The sequence below is a fragment of the Chelonoidis abingdonii genome, chromosome 22, assembly GCF_003597395.2.
Source record: "Chelonoidis abingdonii isolate Lonesome George chromosome 22, CheloAbing_2.0, whole genome shotgun sequence".
Lineage (NCBI taxonomy): Eukaryota > Metazoa > Chordata > Testudines > Testudinidae > Chelonoidis > Chelonoidis abingdonii.
The window spans coordinates 5,419,369-5,441,176 of NC_133790.1; the positions used below are offsets into that span (position 1 = coordinate 5,419,369).

The 21,808-nt window shown below is 38.7% G+C and overlaps 1 protein-coding gene across 1 annotated transcript in view; it reads left to right on the plus strand.

Annotated features, from left to right (window-relative positions):
• HECTD4 (HECT domain E3 ubiquitin protein ligase 4) overlaps positions 1–21,808 on the plus strand; it is a 111,428-nt gene that overhangs the window by 57,351 nt on the left and 32,269 nt on the right. Inside the window, exons 24-46 of the mRNA XM_032800699.2 lie at positions 510–673; positions 1,985–2,218; positions 2,538–2,730; positions 2,913–3,017; positions 3,826–3,908; positions 6,535–6,710; positions 7,807–7,942; positions 8,092–8,233; positions 8,359–8,525; positions 9,524–9,670; positions 10,423–10,607; positions 11,471–11,624; positions 12,783–13,063; positions 13,470–13,659; positions 14,375–14,456; positions 15,221–15,423; positions 15,578–15,713; positions 16,422–16,604; positions 16,701–16,871; positions 17,264–17,433; positions 17,911–18,026; positions 21,239–21,342; positions 21,632–21,793. Coding sequence (XP_032656590.1) covers positions 510–673; positions 1,985–2,218; positions 2,538–2,730; positions 2,913–3,017; positions 3,826–3,908; positions 6,535–6,710; positions 7,807–7,942; positions 8,092–8,233; positions 8,359–8,525; positions 9,524–9,670; positions 10,423–10,607; positions 11,471–11,624; positions 12,783–13,063; positions 13,470–13,659; positions 14,375–14,456; positions 15,221–15,423; positions 15,578–15,713; positions 16,422–16,604; positions 16,701–16,871; positions 17,264–17,433; positions 17,911–18,026; positions 21,239–21,342; positions 21,632–21,793 — 3,684 coding nt within the window. The remainder of the gene's footprint in view (positions 1–509; positions 674–1,984; positions 2,219–2,537; positions 2,731–2,912; positions 3,018–3,825; positions 3,909–6,534; positions 6,711–7,806; positions 7,943–8,091; positions 8,234–8,358; positions 8,526–9,523; positions 9,671–10,422; positions 10,608–11,470; positions 11,625–12,782; positions 13,064–13,469; positions 13,660–14,374; positions 14,457–15,220; positions 15,424–15,577; positions 15,714–16,421; positions 16,605–16,700; positions 16,872–17,263; positions 17,434–17,910; positions 18,027–21,238; positions 21,343–21,631; positions 21,794–21,808) is intronic.

Here is a 21,808-nt window from a genome sequence, read left to right on the forward strand (position 1 = left end):
AGCATCAATGGTGCTGGACTTGGAGAAGACCACTAGGTATCCATCCAAGCTTGTAGGATATGAATTTAATGGAAGTGTTGAGTACCTACTAGTAAGCTGGGCATCAGAGGTATAAATAATGGCTCTAGGACAGAGAAAAAGACCAGTCTTGGGAGGAGAGGCAGGAAACTGGGATCAAGTACTGTGAAGAAAAATTAATACCACTGGTCTAAGAGAAGATAAAATGGAGTTTTCAGAGGTGATGGATTGCCTGCCCTCAAAAAAATAATTTAGTCCTTTTGGGTTATGTGGGTTCCAGTTTGGTAAGCACATGAATTTCCTAGTATTCAAATTCAGTTCTTACACATACTGATTTGTAGTGCTCTATAAGTAAAAAAATAAATAAAATCACCAGAGCTTGTTTTATTGTGGCACTGTGTGATATGCATGCCATATTTTGAAGTAGATTGCTTAGAGAGACACTTTAAAGTTAATTGGATTGTTGTGGTTTATCCCTGTCAATACTGCAGGAGTCTTCAGAAGATGTGTCAGGAGGATTACCATTCTTGGTTGACCTGGCTTTAGGCCTTTCTGTGTTAGCTTGCTCCATGCTAAGGATATTATATAATGGACCAGAAATTACGAAAGACGAGGAAACATGCCAGGAACTCTTAAGATCTAAACTATTACAGAGGTAAAAAATCTTGGTTTTAATCTGAATTTAATGTAATTGCATGCAGTGTAATTGTAGCAGTGTTGGTTCCAGTTTAGAGAGACAGGGCAGATTTCGGGTTCACCATTGTCCTGAAGAATAATGAGTTTGCCCCGGCCTCCTTGGTCCATCTTTGACCTCCAAGATTAATATCACCAATCATCCCTGCAATGTGTACCCCTCAATTCCAAAGTTCTTCCAGAAGAGTCCTTAGAGGACCAAGGTACTAGTTTGCTGATCCTAAAAGCTCCAAAAATGCCATGCTGAACAAAGCCCCCACTTGTCCACAAAGACACATGGGCTCAAGGATCCGCACCAGATCCCAAAATGTGATGAGGTTATTTGGTACAAATTATCGACTTGGTTTGCGTGCATTGTCTTTTCTGAACTTGTCTGTTAGCCCAGTGTCTTTTGAAGAGGATGTAATCATAATTGAGGCTGTGAGTTTGTCACGGAAGTCACGGATTCCATGACTTTCCATGACCTCCATGACTTCTGCAGCAGCCAGAGCACCTGGCACAGGGGCTGCTGATGTGGCAGTATTGGGCCGCCGTGCCTGCCCCCACCAGAAGCAGAGTTTGGTTGAGTGACGAGGTTGGGGCACCAGATGTGGGGGGGGGGGGCGGCTCTGAGTGGTGCTTACCTTGGGGGATCCCTGGAAGTGGCAACCTCACCCTTGCTCAGCTGCTGGTCGGGGGCGTGGCCAGGCGGCTATGCGGGCTGCCTCCACTCAGAGTGTTGGCTTCGCAGCTCCCATTGGCCGCCCCTCCCACCCCCGCAAGTTTTATTCACTGGTATTTTTAGTAAAAGTCATGAACAGGTCATAGGCCATGAATGTTTGTTTACTACCCATGACCTGTCCTTGACTTCTACTAAAAATACCCGTAACTAAAATGTAACCTTACTCATAATCCATGAGGTAGACTTTTTCTGCACTGTGGGGCTTTGGATTCATGTTTTGTTCCAAACTTTGACATGTGACAATTCACTACAACCTTGGGGTAAAAGGTTTGTCAAAATTTAACTCAATAAAGACTGCTTCAGGTTTATGCATTATAAGACAAATCCTGTTCTCGTTTACGTCAGTGGCAAATTTTCCATTGGTTTCAATGGGTGTGGTATCCAGCCCTTGTGAAGCATGAACCTCATACTTTCTTCATGTTCTGAATTAAAGCCATATGTACAATATTTTTAGGCAGAGTGTTGCACTGTGCCTTTCTCTACCTGAAGTGTAAGAGCTGGAAAGAAACTAAAGGCTCTTTAATATGGGAAACTTTATCTTTATTTTCTCAGATGCCAGTGGCAGGTGGAAGCCAATGGGGTAATATCTCCAGCCCTCACTCCAAGTCCTTCTCCACTGCCTCTTACTATAGATGAGGATGGAGAATTCACATATCCTTCTGATGTCCTAGTACCTCCTGTAGGACATTACTTTGATCTGCCTAGGATCAGATTGCCTCCAGGAATCATGATAAAACTCAGGGAAATATCTGGACGTGCTCGGCCTCAGTTTAGACCTAGTATCAAGTAAGTAACTGTTTCTTCACCACTATTTTGCTAATTTATGTTTTATTATTATTGAAAATGATACACAAAGTGCTGTCAAGTGCACAAAGCAAACAAACTAAATAAAAATATTCTGCAATTCCTCGGTAGTAGTAAATGTAGGATGATATTTGTAACAATAATATTAAGCACAGAAATATCAGATGGAAATAGATCATTCTCAACTTGGTGTGCATCCAGTAGTTCCTAAAGCAAAATTTCTTGAATACTGTGGCTGGTGAACTGTAAATATAAATGATGTTGTATCCTTGCTAATCAGTTTGGTTTCCATCTGTAACAGAGAAGTGATACAGCCAGATGTGATGGAAGAGATGGTAGTTTCATGTGTTATTAAACATTTGAACTTGGTTGATGCACTCCAGTCCCTAATAAACTTCCAGTATCAGGAAGAACATGCTGAGGAATATGATTTGCTGTGTAAAATTATGGGAGAGACCTTTAAGAAGCTAAATGCCATGGAAAGACAATTGCAGGTAAGACTGCTAAAGAAATAACTTTTATTACTAACTACTAAGGATATTACTAACATAGAAATGTAAAAAAAACCCAAACAAACAAAAAAACCCTTAAAATGCATTTGAAGACCCCTTTTCTCTTACTGAAGCTAAGATAAATGGATGCTTATGTATATTCAGTATTTTTGTATCTTTACTAGAGTGTAGCTGAATTAGAACAGAGATGGCAGAATGAGGTAGATGATGCCATACATGGGAAGCTGGAAAACAATGTTCCATTCTTTTATGATTATCATTTCAATGAGGTAAGCATTGCATTTATCCCATTCATTTATAGAGATAAGTTTGCTCTCTTATTTTTCCATTTGTAGGCTGCAGTATAATTACTCTTTTCTTTCATTTACTGCTAAGTTTTTCAGTGTGTAAATTTATTAGTGCTAAAAATTATAGTGCATGCTTTCAAGTTGTCTAATGTATATGCTGACAATAGGAATTCATCATAAATGTCAATCACTATTGCTTTTTGGAGTAGTTTTTGTTAGGAATATAAAAAGAGTAAGATCTCCCAAAAATGTATTATGATTTCCCAGTGTCTGTATCTGCATTAAAAAGTTGGCAATTAGATATGAGTGATTAATAGTCTTGGTTTGTAACCAGGGCCGGCGCTTCCATTTAGGTGACCTAGGCGGTCGCCTGGGGCACCAGGATTTGGGGGGGCGGCATTTTGCCGGGAGGGCAGCAGGCTGCTCCCGTGGACATCCTGCAGGCGTGCCTGTGGAAGGGTCCCGCTGTCCCGTGGCTCCGGTGGAGCATTGCAGGCACGCCTGTGGCAGGTCCACCAGAGCCGCGGGACCAGCGGACCCTCTGCAGAACGCCTGTGGGAGGTCCACCGGAGCCACGGGACCAGCGAGCGGCAGAGCGCCCACTGCGGCATGCCGCCGTGCTTGGGGCGGCGAAATGGCTAGAGCCGGCCCTGCGCCAGGGTGCCAAAAACCCTGGCGCCGCTCCTGTTTGTAACCATGGACATCTTTAATACATACGTGCAAAAAAAACAACAAAAAACATTTCCATGATCCCACTAAACAGATACATTTTCATCCTGTTCTTCTCTAGAGCAAAATGAAAGAATTGGAACTTTATGTCAATGAAAGAAATTTCTTTGATGGAAGTGATCTGAGAAATGGTCCTGTCATTGAGTAGTAGTTGGATCTGTTAGCTGAGCGTTCTAGGCCCTGATTCAGCCTAAGTTCTTAAGTATATGCATAACTTTAATCACATGAAGTCTTATTGAGTTAGTAAAGACTACCCACAATTTAAAGTCATGCATGTGGTTAATTGTCTTTCCAAATCAAGACCTAAGTCTTGTATGAAACTTCTCTATGATTTTTTTACCTATCAAAGTGAAACAGAAGTCTGTGATTAGATTGTTGTTTTTGAAAATAGAATTGAAAGGCCTCTTCAAATTGCCGGTAACTCTGCATAAAGAGGGTCATCTTGGGAAGATCAAAGTTAATCAAAATTAGAAATGCTGGAGACATAAATACAGTTAACTGTTTATGGATGTTATAAACTCATAGACTCGTAGGTCAGAAGGGACCAATATGATCATCTAGTCTGACCTCCTGCACAAAGCAAGCCACAGAACCCTACCCATCCACTTTTATAACAACCCTAACCCATGACTGAGTTATTGAAGTCCTCAAATTGTGGTTGAAGACCTCAAGCTGCAGAGAATCCACCAGCAAGCGACCCATGCCCCACGCTGCAGAGGAAGCGCGAAAACTCCAGGGCCCCTGCCAATCCGCCCTGGAGGAAAATTCCTTCCCACCCCAAATATGGCGATCAGCTAAACCTGAGCTGTGGGCAAGACTCACCAGCCAGCACCCAGGAAAGAATTCTCTGCAGTAACTCAGATCCCATCCCTCCAACATCCCCTCACAGACCATTGAGCAGACTTATCTGCTGATAATCCAAGATCAGTTGCCCAAATTAAACTATCCCATCATATCATCCCTCCATATACTTATCAAGCTTAGTCTTAAGCCAGATAAGTCTTTTGCCCCACTACTTCCCTTGAAGGCTGTTCAGAACTTCAACTCCCCTAATGGTTAAAACCTTCGTCTAATTTCAAGTCTAAACTTCTAATATCCAGTTTGTACCCATTTGTCCTTGTGCCTACATTATACTAAGCTAATAATTCCTCTCCCTCCCTAACGTTATTCCTGATATTTATATAGAGCAAGCATATCCCCCGCAGCTTCTTTTGGCCAGGCTAAACAGCCAAGCTCTTTGGGTCTCCTTTCATAAGGACAGGATCTTCCACCTTGATCATCTAGTAGCCCGTCTCTGACACCTGTTCCACTTGCAATTCATCCTCTTCAAACATGGGACACCAGAACTGCACACAATATTCCAGTGGGTCTCACCAGCGCCTTATATAGCGGTACTAACACCTCCATTATCCTTGCTGGAAGAACCTCGCCGATGCACCTAGAAACCGCAGATGCTTTTTTACGGCCATATCGCATTGGGGCTCTAGAACAGCCTGCTATCAACCATACCCAAGGTCTCTCCGTCCTCTGTCGCTTCAACTGATGCGTCCCAATGTTATCTAATGCTTATTTAATCCTAAGTGAACCTTGCACTTTCACTATTATTTTCATCCTATGTACTATTACTCCAGTTTACAAACGTGACAGTCTTCGTGTATAGTACCCGGTCGCGTCTCCGTGTAGCAATACCCCCTGGCTTTGTGTCATCCGCAAACCTTTTTAGCACATTCCCACTCTTTGTGCCAAGGTCAGTAATAAAAAGGTTAAGATAAGGCGGTCCCAAACCGATCTTGAGGGACTCCACTTAGTAACCTCCTTCCAGCCTGACAGTTCACCCTTCAGTACGACCGCTGGAGTCTCCCCTTAACCAGTTCCTTATCCACCTTACAACTTTCATATTCATCCCATCTTTTCCAATTAACTAACAGTTCTCATGCGGAACCATGTCAAGCCTAACTGAAATCGAGGTAATTTTAGATCTACTGATTCCTTTGTCTAAGTAATCCGTACCTTCTCAAAGAAGGAGATCAGGTTGGTTTGGCACGAGTCTACTTTAGTAAATCCATGTTGCAATTCTGTCCAATTACCATTGACCTCAATGTCTTAACTCTTTCTCCTTTAAAATTTTTTCCAAGACCTTACATACTACAGACGTCAAGCTAACAGGCCTATAGTTACCCGGATCACTTTTTTTCCTTCTTGAAGATAGGAACTACCGTTAGCAATTCTCCATCGTACGGTACAACCCTGAGTTTACGATTGATTAAAAATTCTCGCTAACGGGCTCGCATTTCATGCGCCAGTTCCTTTAATATCCTTGGATGTAGATTGTCCGGGCCTCCGATTTTGTCCCATTAAGCTGTTCAAGTTTGGCCTCTACCTCAGATGTGGTAATATCACTCCATATCCTCATGCCGTTTATCACCTCCAATCATCCTAAATCTCTCATACTTAGTCTTTAAAGACTTGAGGCAAAGTACTTATTTAGATATTGGGCCATGCCTAGGTTATCCTTAACCTCCATTCCATCCTCAGTGTATAGCGGCCCCACTTCTTCTTTCTTTGTTTTCTTCTTATTTATGTAATGGGGAGGGAGAAAAAAAACAATAGGATTATTCTGTTTTCTATTTGAATACATTTCTTAACTCAAAAACAATAATTAAAGAGATTACAAGAGGGACATCTTTAAAATTTTACCAGTTAAGATATGATATATCAGGAGGCATAAAGAACAACTAAGTTTACACTGGTTTTTCATTCACCATTTTAGGGAGAAGTTTTTTCAAGAAGTCAATTCTCTGATTCAGAAGCCCTCACATCCCTTGGCTAAAACAAAAACATTAGTAAAGAGCTTGATGAATAGAGCAGAGCTACTATTGCATGTTACTATTGCAGCACAAGCTGGTATCACAAGAAGTATATCCGGTACCCCTGCTGAGACACCAGGTACCAATTTACAGTGCATCTGATCATTAGACCTGAATGTTTGCTATTATTATTTGCTATGAATATAAATGACACCTGTAATTAATCATCTGTAATGCCCCTTAAAATCACATTTCTCTACCTATTTTTCCATTTAACAGGCAGTGAATTTGTTTTTAGGGGTAATGAATTAACATGGCTCTGTTTACTATTTGCCTACCAGTATCACCATGTTACCAGCATAGCTCTGTGACTAGTGTTAACTAATTTCAAAACCAATAAGTGGAATTTGCAACATTAATAATAATTATATTGCAAACAGTCTGTTAGTCTTTTAAATTTCTCATGTATATAGCTTGATTCTAAAAATAAAATAATTACGTCTTCTGATTACTATAATCTTGCACACCTCAATCAAATCGCCTCTGATTCCTCTCCTTTCCTATTGATAAATAATTCCAGGTTCTGCAATTTCATGTTATAAGTAAATATTTCATTATAAGACTATTATTTGATGGTGTAAAGAGAGAGGTTTAAGAAGGTTGGTAGCCCATCTACAATAACTTTTTCTATCAGAGGTTGCTTTAATGTAGAAACTGGCTGTAAAAATGAAATGCAGAAACTTTAAGAATTACCCGTTAATTAGATGGTCTTGAAATGTTAAGATAAACATGGATGGAAGAAAACTTCTAAGGGAAGTGACCCAGTGTTAATTAACATTTCTGGGTCTATAGAAACTATTTGTTCTTTTTCATCCGAAACTTATTAGGTACACTCTGAATTGCTGATGTAAAATAAAAGTGAAATTACATATTTTCCACTTTCCTTACCTAAAGCTGACTCAATGATACTGCAGTCTCCTAAAATGTAAATACTACACACAGTAATAATAAAACACATAATCCAAATAAAACCAGGTACCTGAAATAAAACTTAAACATGTATGAGGTGAAAGCCATTTAAATGGAATTTCAGATTCTTGCATGGGGTTAGGGGAAATGCATTTGGTGTTTTGTGTAGGTTGTTGTTTTTGTTTTAATATGTTTCCTAATTCACTTAGAAATTGCTTTACACTTCACGACCAGCAGTGACAAAACTTTGTTTTATAACATTGCAGCTTGTAAATCAGCATCTGAAACAAAAGTGATATCTCATGCTGTCCGCCAGCCTGTCTTCCTTCGTAGCATGTCGGCACCTTCTGACCTAGAAATGATTGGAAATGAAGATTTGGAATTCACTAGATCAAGTCAGAGGTATGCAGTTGGTAGTCCACTAAATTGCTGTATGAAACACCTAAAAATATATTCTGTATTTCTATTAATAATGTACCATGTTTTCTGAAGAAAATTTTTCATAGACCAGGCCATTCTTAAATTCTCTAACAAGTACTATTTTCCCATAGGCGGCGCCATGTTACTAGTCATAGAAGTAGCTCTTTTACTCTTCTTCAATCTTTGACCGTCGAAGATAGCAAAGATAAACCTACATACAGTGTCTTGTTAGGGCAGCTGTTTGCTTTCATTGGGACAAATCCTGACCAAGCGGTATGTCATGTTAAACATGCTAAATCCTTATATGCCCAAGCACAAACGTAACATCAGTTTTTAATCTAAGTTGAAAGGTACAGATGTGGGGCTTATGTAGTAAAACATAGACATTTCTTTATAAGGTATCCAGTAGCAGTTTTCTGTTAGCTGCTCAGACCAGGTGGCGTCGTGGGAACACAAGGAAACAGGCACTGGTGCATATGAGAGAACTCCTAACAGCAGCAGTTCGGGTTGGTGGTGTTACACATCTTGTGGGTCCAGTGACTATGGTACTTCAAGGAGGACCAAGGTAAGTTGTTCCTTAGAACTTTATTAAACTTTTGGGTCTGGATGATGTGCTTTGTGCAAGGAGTGGTACTGCATTACACCAACAGCAACTAAGGAGATAACTGGCTTTCCATGCCCAGGGCATGAGTTCTCAGACTTTATGACCAGTCCTCTTGTGAGGCATCTTGGAATTCCTTTTAATGTTTCCCACAGTGCTTCAAAATAATTGGTAGGTCCTGTCACCTGTCAGAAGGTACAGGTATCAGAGTCTTATGGAATACTGCTATTTGAGGACTAGCTGCTAGTGATTTTTAGCAAGTTCATCTCAGTGTATGACTAAAGACAGGGAAAGAAGTAGGAATTGTAACCCCACCACCAAGATACCTGCTGCTGCCTCTCAACCACTTTAGAACAATGACCCATTAGTTGAGAACTGCTAACTTAGGAGAATTGAGTGATTTCGTTTGTATTATGTTGTTGCGGCCTAGTGGCTGTGTGCAGGGCCAGAGAGGTAAAATGTTCAGGTGTTATCAATTGTATGATGCATTTTCAACTAATAGCAAGAACACATAAAGCACGAGAGAGATTATTTTACATTTGTGATTTTAAATCTAAACACACACCAAATGAAATGAATCGATAAGAGCTGAACGAATGGATTTTATGACATGAGGTAACAAAATCGGGTTTAGCCTCTTTTATAAAAACTTTTTTATGTAACTGTAAAAATAAATTCAAATAGTTTGTTGGGCGTCTGGAGCCAGTTTCTCAGTTAGGCAGTATAGCCAGAATGGTGATTTAAGTCAGTATTTTGTATGCATTTTGGGGAGCAGAACAAGAATGCCGTATTTTGTAGCATTAAGCATTTCTTACATTTTATATAAATCTGGTATAGAATTTTGTCTTCAGATCTTTAATGAATTCTTTCGAATTGTGGCAATTTCCTGTAGCTTTGTTTTGGAAGCTTTTAATTTTACTTGGCGCAAAAAGACATGATTTCAAATATATAACTTCCAACAGAATCGAAGAACTCACGTGTGGCGGGATGGTGGAACAAGTCCAAGAAGCCTTTGGAGAGACCATGACCTCGGTGGTTTCATTGTGTGCCCGTTACCCCATTGCTTGCGCAAATAGCATTGGCCTCTTGTGCACTATACCATATACAAGGTAGGAAAGGTTTTGCTTCAAGGAGAGAGAAAAGATGGTTAGATTCTTTTTATGGAGTTGTGCCATATAGTTATTGTATTATGATGTAGGGTGGAATGGACTTTGTTGTTGTTTTTTTTAAAATCATTCTGTAATATCTCCTGGCAGTGTATTCTGACGGAATAAGCTCAGAGGTGAGAGTTGGGAGGGCGTGTCTCTTGGGTTTGCCACTGATTTGTTCTGTAGCAATGGGCAAGACACTTTAGCTTTCTTGGTTTGTCTAAAGTAAGCATGGTACCTAGCCAACTATCTCTTGGGGTGTTGTGAGGATTAATGAACATCATGAGATCATTTTGAACATATAAAGTTCTATATAAATATAAAATATTACTGTTGTTAATGGTGAGGCATGAAATAAAGATGATTAATGTGTCTTCCATTTTTAGCAGGTGGCATAACTCAAAATGATGCTCTGTAGACTGCATGTAGATTTAATAGCTCTTTATATAGCGCTTAAGCTTCTACTATGAACAGCTTGACACCATGATATTCAGAGATAATGCTGGATGACAAACTTGGAGAGTATCCTGTTACATTTTGTCCCTTCTAAGGCTAAAGTAATGGAGGAAACATTGAATTGTCCAGTGCTACAATGAAAGATCTAATAAATAGATACAGTACATATGCTGAGAAATGGTGGGATAGCTTGTGTATGTTGAAAATGGTTGAGAAGTTACTGCAGTACAACCTTAATTCTTTGTTCTTCTGAACAGGAGTGAAGAGAAGTGTTTGGTACGCAGTGGCCTGGTGCAGCTTATGGACAGGCTCTGTAGTTTAAGCAGCCAGACAGAATCCAGCTCAAATGAAAAGCAGACTAAAAAACAGAAGGTGGCTACTATGGCTTGGGCTGCCTTCCAGGTCCTAGCCAATCGCTGTGTTGAATGGGAAAAAGAAGAGGGTAGGAGCAGTGTTGATATTACATATTGTCTGTTTTAAAATCACTGCTAGACATTGAGTTCATGTATGAGAGGAAACAGTATAGATTTTTTTTAATCTTGCATTGACCAGCCACTAACATTTAGGAATAATTATTTTTATTAAATATAAAATATTTTATTATCTATATTAAAAGTTATGAAGCGCTTTGAGATCTGTTGATGAAAAGTGCTGTATAAGAGCTAGGTAGTATTAGTTATTATTTATTTACAAATAGTGTTGAGATGGGATTTTAAAATGAGTGGGAGGGGTGGTGTTTTTAAATGAATCAAGAGAAGTTTTTCATTCTAGAATTTTTTAAAAGGGGAGAGGCTTGAGTGGCTTAGTGTCAGGTTCAATCAACAGTATATGCAATGGCTCAAATTCTTCTTTGGTGTAACCCCAGTGGAATAATTTTGTCATTTCAGTAATTTTTTTTTTTATCTGACAGGCTGTTGGTGAACTTGAAAAAGTTCTGTTGACTCTCGTATTCTTATTTATAGAAACCAGTACGTACGTTTAGATACCCATCTGAAATTTCTGGAGCCTGGGTTTTCTCTAAATTGTGTCTTTATGTGAAATTAGCAAAATTACTTCGGTGGGAAACTTACTCACTTAAATATTACCCACATAAATAGAATAGTATATTCAACTACACTGTGTCATAAGACTGAATGTCCATTTGTTACCTAGCAACCAGATGTTGGTGCAGGTTTGACTTGAACTCAAAATGATTTTTTGTGAGCAGTTACTGTACTGTAAATGAACGTGTCTAGGTTTGTCCAAGATATTACTTTTTTATCATGTATATATTTACAATTGTATATTCTTGCATTACCTTTGAAGGTGGTTCGACAGAGGCTGTTCATTCTGGTCTGGCTCGTCAAGTCTCGAGCCTTCTTACCAATCACCTGGCACGAGCGACAGAATGTTGTGGTAATCAGGCTGCTGGAAATGATGCACTGCAAGATGTACTTAGCCTTCTTAATGACCTGTCAAGGTACTGGAAGTACTTCAATAAAGTCTTTTTCTTTTTCTTTTTCTGGATTACTGTCCAGTGTTGGAAAGCACTTCATCTCCTCTAATGGAAATATTAAAGATAATGACACCTCTTTCAATACCATTCCAAAAGCTTGAGGCTATTTTGAAATGTGGCCTGCAGCATAAACACACTTGTGTTAAATTTTAGGATCAATCCCTTGTTGACAGCAGGTGAGAGTGTGTAGACGTCCAGTAGTACTTTCTGAAATTGAAATCTATACTCTGTGTGGCAGAGTCAAGTGACTTGTTTGACAACATTAATGAGCTTACGTGTGTCACATGCCTGCATATTTTTAAGATATATGCTGTAACGGAGTAATAGTTTATTCATTAAGAATGAAACCATTCAGTATAATGCCTTTGTAAACCTGACCCTGCTGTCCTTGGTATAGTTTTTATTAACCTCAATAGGAGTTGTACACTGGGAACAATTGCAAGATTGAATATGAAGACTGCAGTCTCACATATTGTTTTTGGCATCTTACTGTGTATGGAGTCTTTTTGTTGATGAAAAGTGACACACAGCTGCAGTAATACCAGAGCTAAAGAACTTTTTTGTATTTGTGCTGCTCTGTGGAGTACGTACTGAAATAATACAGTACTTACATGTTACAAAGGCAGTTAGTGGAGCGGAATATCACAGACTTCACAGTTGCTCTTATGTTTATAAGCTTTGGTGCCTAGGGAAGCTTTCTTGGATTTTTTGAGTTGGAGGATTAATGGGACTAAATAGCACATTTAAACTGTTTTGCTCTAAATTTTGTCATGAAATCTCAAATAATGGGGCTATCTTCAAGATCTGTTTTATGAGGGATTATATGGGAAACAGGCAAACATTTTTTATGGGAGTTGTATAAGAGGCTCCAGACACCAGAGAGAAATAATGGGGTATCATTCATCTTGCATTTGAAATTGATTACTACTTACTACTTAACTCTGATGGACCATTTTATGTATTTAATTTTAAGTACAGGCTTTAATAACATAATCATGTATCTTCATAAAGATCCCTTTACCCATGGCAGGATGTCATCTTATAGTTTGTATTTGATTTCAGGAGTATGATTTAACTTTCCTGTTTTGCAGTCAGAGAGATGACTATGCTCTTTTCTCTCAGGAGTCACATAGGTAAAGCTATCCTGAGCCAGCCAGCCTGTGTGTCCAAACTTCTCTCACTGCTTTTGGACCAACGACCTTCTCCAAAACTTGTCCTTATAATACTCCAGCTGTGTCGTGCTGCGCTTCCTCTCATGAGTGTAGAAGACTGTGGAAATGTTGAACTGCCCCCATGGAGTTACTCTGTGCCTTCCCTGAACAGTGAACAGGATGACCCCAGTGACCCAGCCTCCAAGATTGCATCACTGCTCTTAGCAAAATTGGCAGATTATGTGGTGCCAGGTGCTAACCGTTTCTTGTCTCTAAATGTTTGTTCTTATTATGTGTAATAAATGTGTCACAGGCTTGAGAAATAATGCATTATTGTGTAAAAGGCGTGTGTTGACAAAAGGTACAATTAGGATAAATGAGTATTAAATGTTAGTGTTTGGAAGGTTAACTTGCCGAAAATTTATCAGCAGGATGAGTTCAAATATCTAGAAGTTGACATATTTCTATAACTTTGGCATTCTGACTGTTCAGTGTAGTTCAATTTTCTGAATAGGGTGCTTATTGCAGACACGTGAAAGAAAGCTCATATAAATCTAAAGGCAATGCTTTTAAAGCCAGGAAAGTTTGTTAATGAAGCTGACTTCAAAACAATCCTGAAAGTATCTTGACTGTGGCGCTTTTTCTTTTCTGCTTGAAGGATGTCAGACAATTCTGTCTCCAACTGCATCTGAACCAGATACCACTTTGGCAAAAACCAGCCCAAAAAATTCCATAAAAGGAGATAAAGATTCTGGAGAAGAGAGTGAGGCAGTGGATGGTAAACTTTCTATTTTTATTCACAAACGGGAAGATCAGTCATCCCATGAAGTCCTTCAGCCCTTACTGAGGTAACTTTAACTCAGTGGATTAGAATTAACAAAGCAATTTTGGGGTTTCCATCTTTATTTCTGTACAGTGCCAGAACTGTAGGAAGATTTTGTGTTGGAGATGATTATAACTGAGCAAAAGCAAAATGCTTCAAATTCTGTTTCTGTTGCTGCTCGTAAATACTGGGATTTTTATCCAAAAGTGAGTTTTGGTGATGCTGTGCAGCTACATAAATAGAAGTGCTGGAGGAAGTGATGTTGGTAGTTCATTACATGACACCCCTGGCTCTGAGTCAGTCTTGAGCCACTGCCTCAGTATAATGCTAACAGGCAGTGTTCTTAAACCATTCCTGCTAGCAGTGCTCTCTTTCAGTTGAAATGTAACTCCAAGAGTCTTAGGCATTCATGGCCACTAAAAAAACTCATGATACTTTTTTTGTAAAAATAGGGGAATTAACTGCAGTAGCATCGCCAAATTGCAGTGCGAATAACTACATTCTATATACTTCCATATCTGCTGCAGTTTCAGTACATCGTGTGTCCTCAACTCATTACAATTGCTGTGATATTAAGCAGCTCAACTGGAGAGAATTCTTTTCACTACAGAGTTGGTTGAGTTCTTCATGTAAATAAAGGCTTTAAAGTGCTTTGAGATCCGTTAGAGCAAAAGGATAGCTAGTTCACTAATTTTACATAGTAAAGCCACATTTAATAGGTTTTATTCGTACATTTGTAGTAGTTCAGAAGGTCGACCATTCCGACTCGGCACTGGAGCTAACATGGAGAAAGTAGTGAAGATGGATCGGGACATGACTAAAGTAAGGAAGCAATAAAGATAATTGTTTAACATCTTAGAAATCATTAGACAGTCAACATTCTCACTACCCCAGTGTTCTTAAGACTTCTGTAAAAAAACCCAGAAAACTAAATTTAATTCTCTTCCAAAAAGACAAATTATTGGCTAAATATTTATATTAAACAAGTGAAATTCAAGAAAACTTGTTCATAAACTTAAGCATTATAATGTTGTTATTGACATGCATATGTAAATCCTTGAAAAACAGGTGTTGTGTTACTGCAAAAATATTTCCACTAATATTTTCTCAAACATGTTTGTGTCATGGTTTTGTATTCTTTCACAAGTATTTAAGGAGACTGAGTTTTACTGGGATGAAAATCCATAAAAGTAAATTTCAAAGATCATGTTAGAATATTTAAAGAAACTGGTTTTAAATTCATACTCATGAGTATTTGTGTCAGAAGTACTCATGCATTCTTCAATCAAAGAACAGAAAACCACCAAGTGACTATCTGACCGACTAAACTAATAGTATTGAATCTACTCCTTGATCAAGTCATCGATTAAAATAATGAAATCAAACAAAAAAATGTCCAGTGTGAATAATGAATACAGTTTGAAGAAGTGTTGATTTCTTTGTGGTTATACCACAACTGGGGTTGGGGGGAAGCTAAAATTTGTCAGATAAATGATTCCCTTAGCTCTGGCTAGCTTGGGTTATGATTGGTCTGAATAGAGCTAATTAAATAGTCACTTTGAATATCTTCCATATTTCTTTTTCAGAGTGGCTGCTGTGAGGTTATTACAGAAGAGGCTGCTGCAGCTCTTCGGAAGGCTACCAAGTGGGCACAATCTGGCCTAATTGTCAGCGTCGGGCCACCTATTGAATCTATCAGTCCAGAAACCACTAGTGGGCTGTCAACTGGTGACAAAAAGAAAACTGCTCAAACCTCCATTTGCAGGGAGAGGAATTCTGAACTTGCCAGGTAGAAACTCACTGTGGAGTCTTCAAAATAATATGAATGTCTTTGTAGGAATGTAGAGAGTAACTATTAGTACCCTAATCTTAAATCACTTGTGTTGGGCAGGGGTAACAAATTGAAGCATTTATTGGGCAAGTGACATTTTTCTTCTATACAGGACAGATCCTGTGCGTCCATTTATCAGTGGTCATGTAGCAAACAGTATGGCAGCAGAGGTGATTGCTCTGCTTCACAGCTTATTGATGGCACCAGAATCAAATGCAGCTCAAATATGGACAACAACGGCTGAAAAGGTAAGCAACGGAGGATTAGATATCTAAATGTGTGATGCACAGTACAACTTTTAACTCTTGGCATTCCTGAGCCAGTTACATCCTCTCCTGATTCCTTGTTTAAAATATATTTTTTTAATTGTCACTATCCAGGTAGATACTATCTGTGCTAATAGCCCTTCTTGGGCCCATCTGCCATTTCAGAGACTGTGGGTGGAAGATGGGGGAAAGAATTTGTCCAAACAGATCTGGAAACAAGGAATTGACTGCTGATAAATGACAGCGTTATATTTTTTATACTTCATAAGACTGTTTATTCAGGCAGTCATCCTGCCTTGACAGACCAATCCTCTCTCACCCGGACCCCTAAGGGCCAAAATAATGGTTGGAGGACAAAGTCTTTGCTTCCAGATCGCTTAGCATACATCGTGGCTGCTCTGGCTATGTGCTGGAGAGATGACAACATATCACTGCACTTAGCCTGAGCAGCCACAGTGTATGCTATATGCTGGAGAGAGGATGACACATCATTGCACTTCTCACAGTTATGTGGGAATCAACAATGGAATCTGGCTTTGTTACTCACTGATCAAAGATCTTATTTTAAAATATGACAGCATAACTACTTCTTGAAAATTAAAATAGTTCCTCTGGTGTATTTTTAAAAAATTCAGCTATGCCCTCAGTGCCTACACTTTCCTGACCGATATTTCTGCTTTGAATATTTAGGTTCTGTCTCGGGCTCTGATGTACATTCCACAACTGGGGAAATATGCAGAGAGTATCTTGGAAAATGGGAGCAGCAGTGGCAGGAAACTTGCCAAACTTCAAAGAATTGCTCGACAGGCGGTAGCCGCACTGTGTGCTCTTGGTGGCTTTAAAGAGACAATTAAAATAGGTTCTGAAGTGCAGGTAATTAACTTCTTTTCCTTTTATACTTCAAATGAGAGGTGATTCTTTTGATCATTTTACAATTTTAAAGTTGTACTTCCTTGTTCATTTTTGTAGGTTTTGGGTAGAGGAATAGCAGGAAGCATTGGAGTGGTGGCTTCTATTAATGAACAGGAAGGTATAGCAACTGTCAAATTTCCACCTGCCAGTATAGACTATAGAAAGACCTCACAAGCATCAGACATATTAACTATTCCATTATCTAGGCTCTGTGTTCCAAGATCTGAGGTAAGGTCATTTTAAAATCCAACATTAAGTGTAATAACAAATTGTAATTATACTGTGATTTAAAATGACGACGACAACAATCTGCAGCATGTAAAAGCCTAATTCATGTTTGGTTAAAGATGACTTGTGACGTTTACATCATTGTTTTAAACATTTCATAGCCATATTTATATATAATTTCTCATCCAAATAACATGATATTCATCCTTCAGCACTTAAGGATGTTCCATAGCATGTTGTGTTACCTTTCCTTTTGTCTTGTGATTTTTGTCTTGTGCTGTTTTTGTGATAGTACAAAATGAGAATTAACTCCAGGTGATGAAACGCCCTCATGTCTTAGAAACTAACTACTTGAATTTAACTTTTTACCGTGCCCCCCCCCCCACCATCAGGCATTGCCTCTTCATAAACTGTCCATTACTGAGAAGGTAGTACAGGCAGTCCAGTCCATGTTGCTTCCTCAGGAGGGAAGTCTATCTATTCATACCTCACTTCCTGCAACAGGAGATGGCTCAACCCCAGTAATGGCAGTGGTCCGGCTCCTTGGAGAAATAAGAACAAGGTAAGGTTTTGTTCATTATTTATAAAGGGCTCTAAGTGTACAAGGTGCTGTACAAAATGTAAATGCTCCAGCCAGTTGAGGTCATCTTGAAGCTTGTTTTTCCTATGTAAATATTGGCATTTTGCTACATGGAACAATTGTGTGTTTAATAAAGAATCGTATTAGTTTCCAAAAGGAAATCAAGTTAACTGACTTTCTTACAATGGCCTCACTGCTAATGAGGAGCCCAAAGCCAGGAGCGGACTTGGCAACCTGTTGACCTGGGTGTTTTATTAACATGAAGTTGGTCAAGTCATTTCTGCAGCAGTCCCAATGAACAACTAAACAAACAGAAGCAGACAAGAATACTCATTTTGTTGAGGCTAGTCCTGAAATTATTTTCACAAGTATTGACATCAAGTTCACCATATAATGTACATTTTTAATGTTCATACACATATATATAGATTTTTTTTATTTTTTTATTTTTACATTAAGAGCATGCCTGGTGATGGCCCAGCTATTAGAAGACAGTTTGTTTTGTGAAGAATTCATACAACAATGTCCAGCTGCTGTAGAAGTTCTTAACCTGGTGGCACAAGAGTGCAGCCCTGGTATGTATTTAACATGTCCATACAGTTTTACTGTTGTATTTTGTCAGTGCAGTGAGATAACAGATAAGTAAGGTTAATTTTAAACTTTAGATACGAGGCTATATCCCAAATAAAAGTGAACTATTTAAATACTAAGGAAAGGAAGACAGTATTAATAGCGCTTATTAATATAATACAATGTGGCTTCTTACAGTTGCAGAGATCTAAATAAATTTATGGTGGCTAATAGCTTGACTTCTTAAAATTAGGTTTTAGGTATAAAGGCAGTGGAATTACACCTAGTGTGATTATGGCCGTCAAGTTTCCCCCCGTCATAATACTCTGGTCTCGTGGCTGGTTCACTGGTTTTGTGTCTTGTTTTTGATAAAGAATATCAGAGTTTTCCCAGGAAGCCTCTCTTGTATTGATACATACATCAGGGTGCAGGTATACTCAGTTTTAGTCAATAGCAAAGTCAAGACCAAATTAAATTGCAGGTGAATTACTCAAAACTGTGAAAAGTTATAATTTTATCAGTAAGCTGCAATGGCAATTCATTTATTAGCTGTGGTATTTACATGAACGTACCCATCCATACTAATGTACAAACTGAGATGAGGGGAAGTCTCTAAATCTTGGACTTTTTTTTAATTTCGCCATAGTTTTTTTATGAGTGTAAGCTGCTGTTTTTCCTTCATTATTCTCTTTTATTCATTCTTTAGTGTGTCAGTGCTCTTCTTGCCTATTTTAAAGGCTACTCTTATTTTCTTTCCTTATTTTTAACCTCCTGATCTCCTCCCCTGTTTATGGGTGGGCACTTGGAGCCAGCAGAAATTCTAGGGTCGAGCGCAGATTATAGGATACAGCCAGAGCTGCTTAAGTGGAGGAAAAGGACTGAAGAAAAGGAAGCTGTTAGACCGTAGAACCAAATGGAATTCTGTTAGGCTTCCGATATGAAGTTAAGTGTGCATAACTTATTCCTGTGCCCTAAATTAACTTCCAGCCTCATGCTCATGCTGGGTTATTGGTTCAAAACTAACTTCCAGTAGGTCTTTATTTATCAATATAAATATTTGCTGATCAGACACTACAAGTTAAATGCAACAAAACCAAAGTTTTTTAGTTAATTCATCCTCTTCGACACCTGATAGCTGGTTACTGTGGAACAACCTGCAATAAGTGATATTGTTTTGTTGTATGTTTTTATGTGATATCGACTTCTGACATAATTTAGTTTCAGTGGGACAGACAAGGCTGATTTGGTGATGTAAATTTTCAAATATTTTTTGTTTTAAACGGTGCTGTGAATCTGACTGGTTTTTTTTTAACATTGGAATGTCTTACGGAAACTTCAGGGAGATTATCAGTCACTTTGGTGTTGATTTCTGCCTTTTTCTTTCTTGTAAATCTTTCTCTCCCCAACTGTTGTTTAACAGTAGTATAAAAATAGTCAGCGTTCAGGTTACTCCACTGCTGTCTTTGCAACTTTTATTCTTACAAGTTTATTGTTTTTAATCTTTCACTTAAAATATATTGGCTTTGTAGAACTGTGTTATGACATATGATACTGTTCCTTGCAGTGAATATACTCAGTGTGGTTAGTTTAAATAAAACAGAAAAGAAATAATTCTTCCTGTCTTTTCTCCTTAAGGTTTCCCTTCCCCATGTCACTGAACATGGCTCCCCTGCTTCCCAAAGCAGATACTATCTTGGAGATATTGTTTTCATTGGCTTCTAACGTTCCAAATCTAATTGTAATCAGAAATTAAGTTTAAACCTTTGAATCAATTTCAGGTGACTTAAATATCATAGCTTCTTTAACAAGAGTTTTAACCCACACTTTTTATCTGTATAGGGACTAGTGAAAACATGTTGACTTATGTATCAGACAAACCTACAGATAAAGTAACAATAGGTAATAGCCAGGAGAAATTGTTACTTTACCCCTTCAGCTTTTCTTACTCATTTCAGTTTTTAAAAGGAATATTATGTAAATTTTAAAAGTATGATTTATTGTTCTGGATGCTAATTTAAATGTCAGTTTTGGAGTGTTTGCTTCCTTTGTAGTCATTTGAATATTGAGTTAAATCCCCTTTAGCACAACTCTTTTTTAAATGTAGTGTTTTCCTTGATCAAGAATTCCCTGGCTCCCAGATTTAGGTCTGTGCACAGTATAGTACCTTCACGGAAATGTTAACTAGGCCTTGAAGAGCTCAAGCACTATCTGCACTCAGCTTCTAGGGGAGACATGCACTTCATGCCAGTCTTGTTCTTTCAGTGTCAGCTCAACCATAGGTTAAATATTTTAATAAGAGAAAAGGTTTATCTGTTCTTGTTCAGCCAAAGCTCCATGGCCTAGTTTTTTAAATAAGTGATTTGGGGCGTCTCAGCTTTTGGGCACCCAACTTGACACTTAACGCAGCTTGATTTTTCAAAAAATGTTGAACACCTTCCATATCTGTCTTGGTACTTCAAACAACGCAGTACTGTGCTTAACATTAATAGCATCTATTCTATTCCTAGTGAGCATCTCCAATGGCCATTTTATTCCAATGGTCAAACTATAACTTCAAGGTTCCCTTACCTGAAAGTATCCTACAGTCTTCAGTGCATTGAAGCATCTTGACTAGCTAACAGCAGACAGGATAGTTTGATTTGATGGTGTCTTTGTCAGTTTCATTTGCAGCTGTAACAAGCTCACTGATTTTGTTTTAAATAAATTAAACACAAACATGTATTGTCATAAGGAAAATTAAACAAAACAAGGACATTCTGAATAACAACGGTGGGGTGTAGGTATGAGGGTGTCTTTCCACAATATGGATGTTAGGTGCTGTAGTGCTGGGGAGTACTTCTTTACCATTCATGCTAGATAAAGGTGGAGTGACAGCCCTTAATGCAGATCAACTGCTTTGTTAACCTAAAATGAAATTTCGCTGTTACTTGGAAATAATTTCCGTTTAATTTTTAGACCTGTAATTCCTTTCATACATGAGGCTTTTGCTGAAATATAAGCCATTCTCAGGTGTACTCCATAGGTTTTTCCTCAGTTTGGGTTTTTTTGATTTTGGAATGGGGAAGGGGAAGAAGTGAGGAAAGATTAATTTCTGAAATGAACCTGATTGTGACATTTAGAGATTTTTAGCGTAGGTGTAATCATTAGATCTCAAATGACTGTCTCCAGCTAAACTCTCATGTTCCTAGTATTAATGGTTTGGTTTGTACTGTTACAGGGGAGAGGCTTCTCATTGTAGAAGTGCAATGTGAAAGGTTAAGAATGTTGTATCGAGATTGTGCTCGTCCCCCACCTCCGCCACTCCAGGCAGACAGAAGACAGGTAAACATATCAACAAGGTGCTGCTTTTCTGGCTCTTTCTCTTATGGATTCAGGTTCTCATATGGTGGTCTAAGGATCACCGGAGTCAAACCATTACAGTGGTTTAAAGGAAAAAGAAAAATACATCACACATAAACATTCTTGAATGCAACATATTGGTTACTTATGTTATATACTGGATCAAGTATGCATTCCATAGCAGATCTTGGACACTGGATTTCAGTAGAATGAAATCTAGCTTGTGACCTCAAATGCAGTCAGACTAAACCACTCTTTACCTGTTTTACAGCCCAAGGAGATTACTTGGAGCCCTTCTAGAGTGTTTCCACCTGTGCGAGCATGCATGTTCTCATCACATCTCACAGCTGTGACCTTTTTGGCTGACCCTAGTGCAGGCGGGGGACTGCCTCGTGGCACATTTATCTACGCTACCTCCCCAGTTCCAGTACAAGTAAGAAATCACAAT